This window comes from Ictidomys tridecemlineatus, chromosome 3 (assembly GCF_052094955.1).
Source record: "Ictidomys tridecemlineatus isolate mIctTri1 chromosome 3, mIctTri1.hap1, whole genome shotgun sequence".
Classification (NCBI taxonomy): Eukaryota; Metazoa; Chordata; class Mammalia; order Rodentia; family Sciuridae; genus Ictidomys; species Ictidomys tridecemlineatus.
This window is the reverse complement of record NC_135479.1, coordinates 146,748,968-146,763,989: the sequence shown is the minus strand read 5'-3', so window position 1 is coordinate 146,763,989 and position 15,022 is coordinate 146,748,968. Positions and strand designations below refer to the sequence as shown.

Below are 15,022 nucleotides of genomic sequence, written 5' to 3'. Positions count from 1 at the left end.
ATCAAAAATAAAATTAACAAAAAGATTTACAAGTGCTGATGGTAGGATCAGAGATGGTTTTTATTTTGTTGTATATAAGGCTGTGCATGTTAAAACATACTGGACCAAATAAAAATGTGGCAATGTGGAAAAAAAAAATAACAGAGGAACTAATACCAAGCACTTTCCCAGAAGCATGTGCTAGTCTAAGCACTCAGCAGAATTAACCTACTTAATCCTCAGAATGACCAGTGAGGCAGGACTGTTCTGACTTTCTTTTTTATAGGAAAAAACTTAAGGCAGGAAGCACCTGTCTAAAGATTCACAGCACCAGGATTCAAACTGTGATTTCTGATTCAGAGCCCACATTCCATATCACCAGTTGAAACTGCCACCTCTATGAATGATTTGTTATTTTTAAAATATATATATGTATACATTATACATTTCTGTAAGTATGATATATATCATAACTAAAAACATTCATGAGTTTGTGTGAAATAAAGGCAGTCACAAACCTAATTTCAAATTTATTTTCCTTGAAAATATAGTAGGTTAATACTAAAATGACTTTAAGAAGTACATTTTAAAATATTATCAGACCCATTATTTAAATTTTTTTTTTTTGCAAACCACATTATGTCTTGTATAAAGAGTATCTGAAGGGCTCTTAAAACTCAGTAAAAGAAAACAAAATCCAACTGAAAAAATATATATATAGACATATATATATATATATAGGCAAAGGATTTGATCAAAAGAGATCTGAGGCTTTGGTTCTTACTTCTAAGCCTGCTCGGCTGGATCAGGCAACCCTGAGTCTAGAGCTGATCACGGACCTAAGATGGAAGCATTCGTGCCCCAGGAACATGAGGTTTGCCAGTCTGGCTCTTGGGCACAGGAATAGTTTCTCGCTCTGGGCAAACCCAGAAATAATTTCCTCTGATTCTTTCGGGGGATTCTCTCCCTGGTTTCTGGCGACTTCCTCACAGGCCTGTGCTGATCCTTGCTCAGCTTATGACCCAGAGGATCCCATGCAAATCTCCAGAGCTGGCTGCTGTATAGCTCTGTATTCTTCAGTACTCTGTCCTGTGAAGTCTGAACACCTGGGCCTCCCCTAGATATCTGTCACCATCAGCTCAACTCCAGGAAACCGGTGGACTGTGTTTGCAGTCACCTCACCTGCACTGTAACCCACAGTCAGAAAAATGGGGGCAACCTGTGAACAAGTTTATAACTGTCCTTTCTTCCATTGCACAATATGTTTGGCAAGTAAAGTTTTGTATTGCCTAGAGAAAGAGTGCTTCTTTTCTTTATCAGATTATATGCATACTTATTCTAGGAGGACATGAGACACCCAAAGGACTCTACAGCTTTCCTTCCCACTTCAGAAAGTAAGACACTTATACACAGATGCCCCAGAGGCCTACTGAGCTTCAGCTCTTTCCTTCTGTTTTATTAGAGCGTTATAGTTATACATGGAAGTTGGGTTCATCCCGACAAAATCATACATGCAAAGAATTCAGTTTCAGTTCCCACACTCCCCCTTTTCCCTTCTGTTCTCCCCACCTCCACTTTCACCCCCATTCTCTTTTCTCCTTCCTCAACTATAACGACTTTCTTTCGCTCATCTATTTATTTATCTTGGATTGGTTCTTTATACTTACACATAAAGGTGGATTTCCCTATGGTATATTTATAGACACACATAACATTATTTTTTAAGAATTCGTTCTGCATTTCCTTCCCTTTCCCATTCCTTCCACTCTGCCACTTGATCACCTTCTTCTGCACTACTGATCTTCCCTATATCCTATCCTCCCTCCTTTCCTTAATTTTAAAATAATTTCCACATGTGAGAGTAAACATTCGACCTTTGAGTGTCTGGGTCTGGCATATTTCACTCAGCATGATGTTCTCCATTTCCATCCATTTACCAGCAAATGCCATAGTTTCATTGTTCTTCATGGCTAAGCAGAACTCCATTGTATATATAGACCACCGTTTCTTAATCCACTCATCTATTGACAGGCATCTGGGTGGATTCCATAATTTGGCTATTGTGCATTGGGCTGTCATAAACATTGAGGTGCCCACATTGCTATAGTGTGCTGATTTTAGGGTTTTTTTGGATAAGTACCAAGGCGTGGGATAGCTGGGTCATATGGTATTTCCATTCCTAGTTTTCTGAGGAATCTCCATGATGCTTGAAGGAAAGAATCTTAAGAGGCTCAGGAAAGGGCTGGCACTAAGGTAAGATAAGATCATTGATGCAAGTACTGAATTCCCATGTATACTCTTAGGGGAAACATCGTGTGTCAGACACCAGTTACTCTATATATATACTTGAAAGCAGGAAATGTATCTTAATAAAACTCATCTCAGTATCCAGGTGGTGTCTAGCTATGCTTTGCAGGAAGTATATGTTTTATAAATGATGTGGAACTTCATTGAATCCAATGATCAACACTTGAATTCCTAGATTGTCACAAGCAAATGTTATATATGAATTTGATTTCACTTCAAAATTGGAAATCATTTAACACTTATCATCACCTGTAGCTGTGTGTGACTGTGATACAGGATAGATTCTTTCCATTCCAAGAAAAGGATTCAGACGCTTTTCCCGCTGTAGGGGAAAGACCACTTTGGTAATAGCATTAGTGATTCTTCTCCACTCTAATATCAAGCCTGGTAAAGGATGTAGTGCCTTTAATTTATTTAAAACATCCTGCCAAAGAAATATAGCAAGGTAAGATTAAATTTTTATCCAAATTCCATTGCAAACAAGTTTCTCTTTTAGGTAAACAATACAGTATCAAAATTTAGTTTTGAGGGGCTGCGGATATAGCTCACTTTGTAGAGTGCTTGTCTCACATGCACAAGGCCTTGGGTTCAATCCCCAACACCACAAAAAAAAAAATTAGTTTGACAAATCCTATATTCGCAATCAAAATCACTTCTAGGGTTGCTTTAGAAATCACAATAGTAGATTGGACACAGTGGCAAGTGCCTGTAATCCCTGAGTTTGGGAGGCTGAGGCAGGAAGATCACAAGTTCAAGACTAGCCTGGACAACTTTGCAAGACCCTGCCTTAAAATAAAAAAAAAATAGAACTGCTCAATGGCAAAGCACCCCTGGGTTCAATCCTCAGTACTACTGAAAAAAACAAAAAGGAAAACATCACCATCTTGATAAAACTATGGTAAGTACAAGTTATAAAATGCAAACATAGTAATGCTGAGCACTATCAATTCAGATAGCTTAAAAAAAGTAAATTCAGACAGCTTAATAAAGTAAACCCACCCCACCCCCCACTAAGAAGTTACATCATCTCTTTGCTTTACACATTTTTTTTCCTAATACCAGGATTCCTTACAAGACTGGAAGTATCCCAGTTGTCTTCCTTCTTGTCCTGATACTTACATGGTTTCCATATCAAGGAAATCAGGAGATATTTATTTTTAAAACTTTGGCATTTCCATGCAACATGGGACTTTCGATGAACCAAATAGAAACTTGTGAGATGAAAGGACCATGAGACTAATCAAAAGTCATAGAGCACAGAGCTGCAGACACTTCCCAAATGCACACAAGTCACAGTTAGTGATGTAAGGGTCAAAAATTGTACAGAATGGCAACTTGGACATCTCTCCACTGCTTCTGTGGCTGCATTTTCTATCCTTATTTTTTCCATTGAAACTTCAGTAAAAATAAAAGTAAGCCCTTTCTCTCTTCTCTCCCACTAATGCATAGAGATTCCATGTATTGTCATTAAATTTCCTTTGAAAATAGCAGATTTGATTCTCAAAACAAATTCATAGAAACTTAAATTTTTCCCTGAAACTGGAAAAAAACTTAGTTTTTCTTATTCTATACCATTCTCTATGTTCATATAACTATACAAGTTAAATTACACTGGAGCTCCCAGAGTAGTATAATAATAATTAAATTATGTCTGTAGATCTGAGTGCATAAACCTTCACTCTGTTTTAATGTTAGGAGAGACACAACTACAACTCACATTACAGTCCCAGTTTTTTATGCTGAAATTTCTCCACTGATTTTGTGGCTACTGAATCATAAAGTATTCGTTTATTTCTATCTGGGTAAGTTAAAGTGCTGGTTTACATGGGATCTTGATTTCATCAGCATTATTTCAAGACACCAAAATGCTAAAAGTAGTTCAGATTCTGCTCCGTGACTGCCCCAAAGAGCACCTTACTAGTGCTGAATCTTCTCCCCAGCCTTAACTTTCGTCCACCGTCATGCCCCCTTCTGGTAGAACCCAAAGTTTTCTTGCTGCCTTGGCTTTTCATTTCTCCATTTGGTGGCAACTTCAATTCCAAAAATAAAACCTGAAAGAAATTAATGCATCTTTAGTCAAGAATCAAATTGCAAGTACTGTCATTCAGAAAATAGTTTTCTGAAAAGTTATTTGGAAAATAATCTCTACAGTTTAATATGGGTTAGGAGAACATTTCTTTGGACAATTTGGAATTATCATTTTTAATAAAGTACGTTGTTCATACTCTAATTTTGGCACTTTCAAAAAATACTAACACAAGCTTTTTAAACGGGCACATGTATATGCTGTGCAAACAAATTAGTGAGACCCTGTCTCAAAGTAAAAAAAAATAGAGAGGGCTAAGGATGTAGCTCAATAGTAGAGCAAATATGCTATTGCCTTTAAGACTTGAGGTTACTCTGAGGACTCTGAGCTCTCCTAAGTATCTTGTGCTGTGATAATCAGTGTGACTGCTCAGTCATTAACCAAAATAGAAAATCAACATGGGATCTTACACTGCCATTGTGAGATCAAAAAAGCAGAGAACACTATGGGGAAGGCTCTGAAAGCCATCTAGGCCCACCACTACAACACTGGATCCTGGAAGTCCCTAGAAGACGGCCAATACAATGTAGAAACGATGAAGGGAAGAGTAAGCACCAATGAAGAAACAGGGCCTATACAGAGCAGGGATCCAGGCTCTGGGGCAGAGGAAAGTTCCAGGGTAAACCTAACCCTCACTAAGTCAAATTAGAGGGATTAAGATCCAGGCAATTCAGAGCATTATTTAGTATGTCTACTCTCACTTATATATCTTGAAAGGATTTAATGAACTTTGGAATATTTTTTTCAGCAATAATTCAAAAAATTGAAACCATCTGCATAAGTACAAGAATTTTTTTGGACAAGTTGGCACAAGAATGGAGGGAGAGATATGCCTGTGTTTCCCTAGGACAGAAGTGCTGATAGAAACCAAGAGCTGGTTCCTGTTCACAGTAGAGGCAATGACGGGGGACTTAGGAGTGGACGGCATTGAGGTTGACTATGAGTGTTGGTAACTAGTCACAGAATTGTGTTACACAGATATGGTTATAAGCATGCATAGGAATTGAGGTTGCAACATTGAACAAATACAGTTATAGGATGCTAGTTCAATTTTAATTACATAGGCTATAGTTTTACTCAAGTATTTTCTGTGTATGTGAAATTCATATTTTAAACTTGGCAGCTTATATTTTATCAGGAAATCCTAGTGCAGATATCAAAGGGTATAAAAATGACTGGATAGGAGAAAAAATCAAATAACTGAATACCAAAAAAAATGGAGCATTACTCAAGTAACAATAAAGCAATAATCCCAGGAAGACTTATTGTGATAATAACATTAGAAATATATCACATTATATATCTAAAAGTTCTTTATCTTAAGTGTCTTTCTTTGGTGAAACCTTCAAAATTAACTGTGAAAGCTTCTATACAAATTACCTCTCCAGGTAATTTCCATTTTAACATGAAGACCTGAGGAGCCAACAATAGCAAGGGTCTCCTGCTTTAGCCTGGAGTTTGGTCTAGGCCTATGATGCACTTGCCTTTGTTCCTGCCCAACCTTGCTTATGCCCAAACCCAGAGATTTCATGTTTTCAATAAGTTCCCTGTGTAATATCTGCACAGTCAGCTAAGTATTTACTTGAGTATTTCTAAGCTAAAGAATTCAAAAGAAAACATAACACACACAAGGAAAAAAGGTATCACTGAATTCAATACAGATATACTACATTATTAAGAGAAACAAAGTTCCTTGTTTCCTTTAAAACATGTAACTCTGTGGTTTAAAAATAGGCACTTCAATTTCTATGTGATGGTCACTCTTTCAAGTATTTTACATTTATCATTTATGTTGAGAAACAACCTCCATTTTACTGATGAAGAAGAAACTGAGATGTAAAGAAGTGATGTAAGGGCTGGGGCTGGGGCTCAGAGGTAGGGCACTTGCGTAGTGCATGCGAGGCCCTGAGTTTGATCCTCAGCACCACATAAAAATAAATAAATAAAAACAAAGGTATTGTGTACAACTAAAAGAATATTAAAAAAAAATTGATGTATATGGAGGAGGCAGGACTCAAACCCCAGAGTCTGGCTTCCAAGCCTTGATCTTCATCAACATGCTACAGTAATGAATCATATCTACAAGATCCAGGAAGGTTCACACTACCAGTTGTGTTTGAAGCCCCTCAAAAACAACATGACCACCCTTAACAGTAAAAGAGTGTGATGAGAGGAGAGAACAGAACACCAATCTTTGAAAATAAAACAAGTAAATTTTGTCAAAATTCATGTAAGTTGACAAAGATCCTAATGAGATTCAAAACAGAAAAGTCACAAAATCCCTTTTTTTATTTGCATTTCACAAAAATACCCAATTGTCTATTCTGAAGAAAGATGTGGGCAAGAGTTTTTGAAAAGACTAACTTCATACAGCAACAGCTACTCTGTCACAGGACCACCACAACTGATCATCTGTTCAACAAATATGTAGTGGGTGCCACCAGTGATCCAGGCAAATCTTGTCCTGGACCATGCCTGCTAGTATTCTCTACTACTTTCCTGTTTCATAAGTAAAATGTTAATTTGGTGCTAGAATATTCGATTCCCAGTGCATTCTGATTAGCTGTTTTATTTTACTGATCTTTAGTGTTCAGGTAAACAAATTTAGTAAATACACACAAACACCTCATTTTAACTCTAAAAATTATGTTCTAACTTCCCTGTTCCCATGATACTACCTCGGCAATGTCATCCGCACTGGTGAAGGAAAAGCTGTGGCCGACTAGTTGATAGGCCTGAGTCTCAATTGCATCCAGCTTGGCTTGCATGATATGTTTCTGACTTTCACATTCTGCAGTACTAAAGCCAATTCCATTGAGTTCCAGCAAAGCTAAGCAGTATTGAGAAGGCATTTCTACTTTACAGAAAATATCTGAAAGAAAAAAAAAGATAAGAATTAAATGTTAATTCAGCCCAGGTGACTACGGCACTGCCTAAACTACATAGAATTGGTCTAGGACAATCCAGAGATGTTACCCAAGTTATCTCACATCCCAGTCTCCTCAGCAAGTTCTCAAAACAACTATTATCTTTGTGTATGCAGAGCACAAAATCTGGAATAGTCTGAATTATAGGGAGACTATATTTCTCCCAAGACAATAGCTCTGCTTCTACTCTTCACAGGAGTAAGGCAGTCAGCTTTGTTTGCTGAACTAACTACAAGGGGTAATTCTCTACAGTTATTTGCAATATTTCTGGTCCCAACAGAATAAATGCTTGCACAAAGGACTAAATATAGATGTTTTATATTTTCCAATGCTCTTGTCAAATAGTAAAGAAACGTTTCTGAAATAAAAATCAGCATCTTTCTATATGCAGACATTTCTCAACAGAGTAGACATTTTAAATCAGTTTTCCCAGTATGTTTCTTGTAATATTAATTCTAAAGATGCCCTACAAAAAGGGTGGGAGTTTAGATACTGTATATTGTGAGTTTCTGCATCTATCTACTATTGTTAGATATTCATGATGACTATTAATACATTAAGGGCTCTGAGGAGACTTGAAGAAAACAAATTCCAACTTGAAGTTACTTAACCATAAAACCCTTTATTTCATGTAATGCCTATTAATATCCTAAAATGTAAGTATTCATTGAATGCACTGTGGGAAATGCTGTCCTACATCATCAAGAAAAATCCTTTCTGAAGACTTCAGCTTCTAAAACCCTGAGCAACCCCGGCCCACCCTGCCCAGCTCCACATGTAAACATTTGTTGACCTCTTGCTGTTCTCAATCAGCAGACAAGGATCTCCAGAGATACCCACAGTCACCACCAAAACAAGCAAACAAATGAGAGCTCTGGCCTCTAACAGTCGGCAGAAATTAGTGGGGAGTCAGAGCCTGGCTTTTTTGAGTTAGAACAGAAATTCATGTGATGTAGGATCAGTGAAATAAAGAATTTGAGTCAGAATAGGAACAGTCAGGGAAATGCCAAGTAATAGTGACAGGGAGCCAGGCTGGATCCTCAGGCAGTAAGAAAGAACAGGGCTGTCATGGAGACGGAGTCCTATAGCAAAAGATGTTAAAGGGCTATAGATCCTTGACACAGTGACAGGAGGAGGAACTGAGTCTGGGACTCCTATTCTGCAACAAAACCTCAGGATAGGCTAATGTAGTCCTTGGATGTGTATAATTTGGCAAAAGTAAAACCTTTCTACAGGAAGGCTTCTCCCCAAGTTAGTCCTTAGGGTTCCACTGATGAAATCTTGAATGAACTCACAAAGAATATGGAATACACAAATTAGCAGAGAAGTTAGGAATGGGACTATTTGGGTTTAGATATGAGGTGTCCCACAAAAAAAACTCATGCCCAACAACACCGGAATGTTCAAAGATGAAATAATTAGATCGTGAGAGCTGGAACCTCATCAGTGGGATCCACTTGGTGGATTAATAACAGAACAGATTACTGGGTGGTGACTGTAGGCAGATGGGGCATGGCTTGAGGAAATAAGACTGGGGGAGTGCCCGTCAGGACTCTATCTTGTCTTCCTGGCTGCTCACTTCCTCTCTGCTTCCCAGCTGCCATGAGCTGCACAACTTTCCTCTGCCACCTCTCCAACATACCAATGGAGTTGACCCCCATGGAATGAACCTCTGAAACCATGAGCCAAAATAAACTTTTCTTTCTCCAAGTTGTTCTTGTCAATATTCTGGTCACAATAACAAAACAACAAAAATGACTAAGACAGCGACTCAACAAATTTAGATCTCTAAGATTGCAGATGTATACTCCTCAGAATAGAGCAGAGCTATGCATAAATCATTTACAAATAAAAGTGAACAGAAACAATGTAGAACAGTAGGAAAATAAAGTGCAAACAACAATAACCACATCAAATAGAAACACATGAAAAATGTATTTAACATTTTTTAGATACTTTTTTATTAGTTGTAGTTGGACACAATACCTTTATTTTATTTATTTATTTTAATGTGGTGCTGAGGATTGAACCCAGTGCCTCATATGTGCTTAGGTGAGCACTCGACTGCTAAGCTACAACCCCAGCCCTGTATTTAACATTTTTACATGTAAAAATATTGAATTTTTTCACAAAAAGTAGAGATGTAAAAGAGAATTAGTAACAGCTTTATGCCAATAAATTTGAAAATCTAGAATATACAGATAAACTCTTATGGCTTAATAAAACACAATAAAAAATAATTCAATAATCCTCCAGTTAAAGAAATCAAAGTTGCAGCTAAATATCTTTACAGAGAAATAGTTATAGGCGAATTTCACCAAACTTTCAAGGAACACATCATTCCAATAATATATAAACTCCTCCAGAATAAAAATAGGTTATATTTGCAACTCATTTCATGAAGCTAGAATAAATTTGTTATAAAAACTAAAAGATGACAAAAGAAAGAAAAGGTACCATCATTTACAACCAAGTAAATGGCAAAGTTGAGACAATATGAATGTGATCACCATTACATGTTGCTGTTTAGAGAGTGAACTTATACAATCATGCTGGAATACAGTTTAGTAGAATCTTGAATTGTTGATTATTTCTATTCCCATGACAAAGCAATCCCACACCCAAGAGAAATTCTTGCCCATATGTACCAGGAAAATGTACATGTGTAAGAATATTCATATAGAAATACTTATTATAGCAAAATGAAACTCAAAACAAACAAAACTGAAACAAATCCAAATGTTCATCATTAGGAAAATGGAGAAATTTGGACACATTCATATAGTGACACACTACACAGCAGTAAAAATGAATAAACCACAGAAACTTACTATAATATGCATGAATCGTATAAACATGATGTGTCAATGTAGGTTCATCAACTCTAATAATGAAGGTACACTCATACATTGTTGGCAGGACTGCAAATTAGTACAAACACTCTGGGAAAGTAGGATGAAGACTCCTCAGAAAATTAAGAATGGAATCACCACATGACTCAGCTATCCCACTACTTAGTATATATCCAAAGGAGTCAAATTCAGCATAGTACAAAGAAACAGCCACATCAATGTTTAGAGCAACACAATCCACAATAGCTAAGTTAAGGAGCCAATCTAGGTGCAATTCAACAGGTGAATGGATAAAGAAAATGTATTAAATTTACACAATGGAGAATTACTCAGCCATAAAGAAGAATGACTTTATGACATTTGCAGGTAAGTGGATGGATCTGGACACTATCATGCTAACTGAAATGAGGCAATCCTGAAAAACCAAATGTCAAAGGTCCTCTCTGGTATGTGGAAGCTAACTTACAATAAGGCAGAGACTGGTGGGGGGAGAATAGAAATTCAGTGATTAGACAAAGGGGATGAAGGGAAGGGAAAGGGAATAGGAAAAGGAAAAAAATAAGTGGAATGACTCTGACACAACTTTCCTATGTACATATATGAATAAAACACAGTAAATCTCGCCATCATGTACATCCACAAGACTGGGGTCCTAATTAGAATGAGCTATATTCTATGCTTCCATAATTATATCAAAATAGACTCTACCATCATGTATAACTAAAAAGAACATAAAATAAAAACAAGAAACAATTGTTAATAGCTCTAAAAAGATAACAGCTCACTTGTAAAAATCTGTGAAAAGTGTCTTCCGAGCATGAATAAAAACCACTGGATAAAATTAAGACACACACACACACACACACACACACACACACACACCCCAATCTGTAACAAAAAATCCAGGAAATTTTACCTTGAAGGTTTTCCTTCTGCAACAAAGAATTGAGTTGATTCATGGAACTGAAAGTGAGAATGGACTCTATAGACGCTCTGTACCGCCCAGAATGCTCAGTGTTGACATTCAGCCCCAGGCTTTGAATTCCTTGGCCTGTCTCCAATCCTTCTAGGAGTGGGAGCTCATGAGGAAGAAAACTGGTAACTATGCTATGAAGAGTTGGTTCCTTTGAATCTGGATCTAGTAGCCAGCATGCCACCTAAATGGGACAGAGATCAGAATGTTTTCCTGATTTTTTTCAAAGACTTTTCTGCACCCTTAAAATTAAAGGGGAAATAGATAATCCATTTATAATTTCCCTTATTATTACTTATTTAGTGGTCTTCCTGGGAAAGGAGAAGAAAAGCATAAACTGCAACAGGTCTCATTTTTGGTACCAATAACACCAGCGGCCTTCAAATAAGAAAACGTTATATACCTTTCCCATCACAACAACACTCCTGAGTGTCTCATTCTGAAGCAAGTTTGAAAACCAAGTGCCTCTCAGCCAACTGAAACAGTGTGTCTGAGAATAAAAATAGAGGCTTCTCCACCAAGGCTGAAGTGAACTAATTTACTATAATAAAAATAGGTATGTATGGTTTGGGGTTTACTTAGTTCTTTCAACATCAGAGTGAGGCATATATGTTTTACCATTAAAAGTTTATACCCAGGACTGGGGCTGGGGCTCAGGGGTGGAGCACTCGCCTAGCACGTGCGAGGCCCTGGGTTCGATCCTCAGCACCACATAAAAATAAATAAGTAAAATAAAGGTATGTGTCTAGCTACAACTAAAAAATAATTTTTTTTAACAAAAAATCATACCCAGAGTTTTAGAATGCCTTTATATTTTCCCTTCATCATGGGAGTCTGTCACCAGGCCCAACCAACTGGTCGGCTTCCCCATGAAATTAGGAGAATTGCAGTTTCTAACAGTAGACCCAGGAGATCCAGAACTGGATATAGAAAAAGGAAATCTAAACACTGTCAATACTTCTGAAATTTACTATATGACTCAGTTACTTATTTTGTAAGTTAGGAATAAAGTTTTTTAGAGGAATAATGAATGAAAGAAACTAATGTAAAAATTGGCTAAGGTTTCTTATACAAATGAAATTTTTAAAATTAATAGTTTATCTGCTTATATCAAGTGTTGTCATTAACCATGGAGTTTTACTCAAGCATCTGCTGGTATATGAATAGAACTGGATAAAATCATGCTAGGTGAAATAAACCAGACTCAGAAAACCAAGGGTCAAATGCTTTTTCTCATCTGTGAAAACTAGAGCTAAAGGGAAAGAAAGCAGTTGGGGAGGGGTCAGATATCATAAAGACACAAGGAAGATCAGTGGGGTGGAAGGATGAGAGAGAGGGAGGAAGGAAGGGAAAGGGGAAGATAACTAAATAAATTTAACAGAATCATGTTAAATTCATATATAAAGGTACCAAAGGAAATTTCACCTTTGTATATATGTAGGATAGAATAATAGAGGAGTAAGAATGGGGGGAAGTGGGAGGGGAGGAAAAGGGGGAGGTAATGGGGATTGAAATCAAATGCCTTGCATGTATGATTTTGTCAAAATGAACCCAAATACTATGTATGATTCTCTAATTTTAAAAAGTGATCAATAAAACTGATTATGACATATTTCAAGTAGTTTATAAAGAAGGTGCTATATAAATCTAGGATATTTTTAATGAGAGGCTCACATAACCCATATTCTTGTTTTGGATTGTAGCACATCAAAATCAAGTGACAATCTTGAAATCTGCCAAAAAAAAAAAAAGGGGGGGGGAACACCCTAAAAAACTAGGGCTGGAGACATAGCTTAGTGGCAGAGCAATCACAGAGTATGTGCAAGGCCCTAGGTTCCCAACATCACATGAAAAAAAAAAAAAAAACCTTAAGAAACTAAAACTCATTCTATTTTCATCAACTATTTTAGTGATAACTGTCAAATAGTATATTCTCGACTCTAAATTAACACTGCATGCATCAATAGATGGGGAAAGGATGTATCTTTAAAGATATTATAAATAAATGTGTTCTGAAAGTGTACTTTACTGCTCAGTGTATATTACAATGGCATATGTGACTCCTGATAACTTAGGATCATCATTTTGAAGAATGTGTCACACTCTGCTATTACAAAGGAACACACTCAGAGACTACTAATGTGACTTGCCTCTATAGCCCCAACTATCCTCTCTTTTGGCATCTTTTATTCATGGACTTTTCCTATTTTCTGCACTCTGCCCTCATGAATATTTGAAAAATCCTGATTTTATATACTGAATTCTAATAGTTTTAACAGTTTTCTTTTCATTTAACTTACCATGGAACAAAAACTTACAACTTAAGACCAAAATTAATTTTTTTAAAAAAAGCTCTAAGCAAAATCATCAATTTTATGGTTTAGGATTTGTGACATCTATGTTCTTCTCTTCACACAGACATTTCTATTATGGTATTGTATTATGTGTGCATGAGATTAGTGGATAGAGAAATGACTTCTCTAAAAGATTTACACTGAATTACTGAAGCTAAATAAATACCATGCCACTTAAGAATTAACTCTAAACACTAACAGTGTTTAAGTGCAAAAATATTAAATATAACATAGAACCTTAGGGTCTTCATAACTTTGTTCCAGAGAGATGCCACATGACCGAAGAAGAATCTTATAGATCTGGATGAAATCATAGATGATGACAGAACGTTCCTTATCAGACTCCTTCTGCAAGCATGACTGAAGATGCCACATCCTGTCTTTCACAGTCAGGCCTGGATCCAGAGAAGGTGGTACCAAACTGGCACTAATCTCTAGAGGGGAAAAAGAAAGTCTTTGTGCAAAAATTACATAAATTCATTTGAAGCTATAATCTCTAGTGGAAAGACTGAAAAGACTCAGAAGCCTAAGGATATGTTTCCAAGTAATCACAAATTTGGCATGACCTTATATGTAGATGAAGTGCTTTATAATGTAAAATTATGGTTTGGGTTAGAAGATTTATAATGCTCTGCTTAACTATATGGGACAAAATTCTAAATATCAGGACATCTAAAATAGCTGGACATGGTCTAGAGGTATTCTCTAATCCCAGCTATTCAAGTGGCTGAGGCAAGAGAATCACAAGTCCACCGTCAGCATGGGCAACTCAGGAAGACTTCTACCTTAAGATTAAAAAAATAAAAAGGGCTGGGAATGTAGCTCAGTGCTACAGAGCACCTCTGGGTTTAATCCCTAGTACAAAAACAAACAAAAAAACTTTAAAAAAAATCAAGTTAACATTTTTTCAGGAGTTAAAAATAGGTATTTTGAAATGAGTTTAAAGGGAGATATATAATATAATGTCATGTCAAAAATAAAAGGAGAACTTCAAATAACAAGTTGTTTTCCTGTAAAACAACTGAAAGTATTTCATGCTTATTGTGGAAAAAATACTATCTGATGTTCCATTCCTTGTGACTAAAACATTCCGGGTCACTCCAGGGAAACTGGGCCACGCAAAATAACCACACAAGAGACAGAGATACCTTTTTCTTTGGGGTGCTGTGACGGCTCCTCTGACCTTAAGGGTCCACATAATGAGAGAGAGAGCAAGCACGTGCTGACCCCTTTTATTGAGGAGAAGCCATTCAAATGAGGCAAGGGGTCAGGTTTCAAGGGGCTGAGTCTAGCTTATGGTGTCTGCTGTCAGCAGGTTGACTGACATGTAGGAAGGTCACACCCAAGGGCAGAGTTAGAGAAGGGGACACACAAAGGGGGTTTCTATGGAACATTCTATCCCAAACAGGGCAAGGGGTAATATCACAAAGGAACAGGAGAACGCAGCTTGACCCATGGGGCTGCAGGAAGGCACACCTACACATGAAGACACTCTTGGTTGCATTTTTTACTACTCTCAAGATGGGGGCTACTGTCTTCGGCTA

General features: G+C 37.0%; 1 protein-coding gene across 1 annotated transcript in view; it reads right to left on the bottom strand.

Moving 5' to 3' along the window:
* Polq (DNA polymerase theta) overlaps positions 1 to 15,022 on the bottom strand; it is a 100,110-nt gene that overhangs the window by 14,000 nt on the left and 71,088 nt on the right. Inside the window, exons 18-22 of the mRNA XM_021727972.3 lie at positions 13,716 to 13,912; positions 11,068 to 11,308; positions 7,051 to 7,244; positions 4,200 to 4,337; positions 2,536 to 2,710 (exon numbers count right to left, since the gene is read on the bottom strand). Of these exons, the coding sequence (XP_021583647.2) occupies positions 2,536 to 2,710; positions 4,200 to 4,337; positions 7,051 to 7,244; positions 11,068 to 11,308; positions 13,716 to 13,912 (945 nt within the window). The remainder of the gene's footprint in view (positions 1 to 2,535; positions 2,711 to 4,199; positions 4,338 to 7,050; positions 7,245 to 11,067; positions 11,309 to 13,715; positions 13,913 to 15,022) is intronic.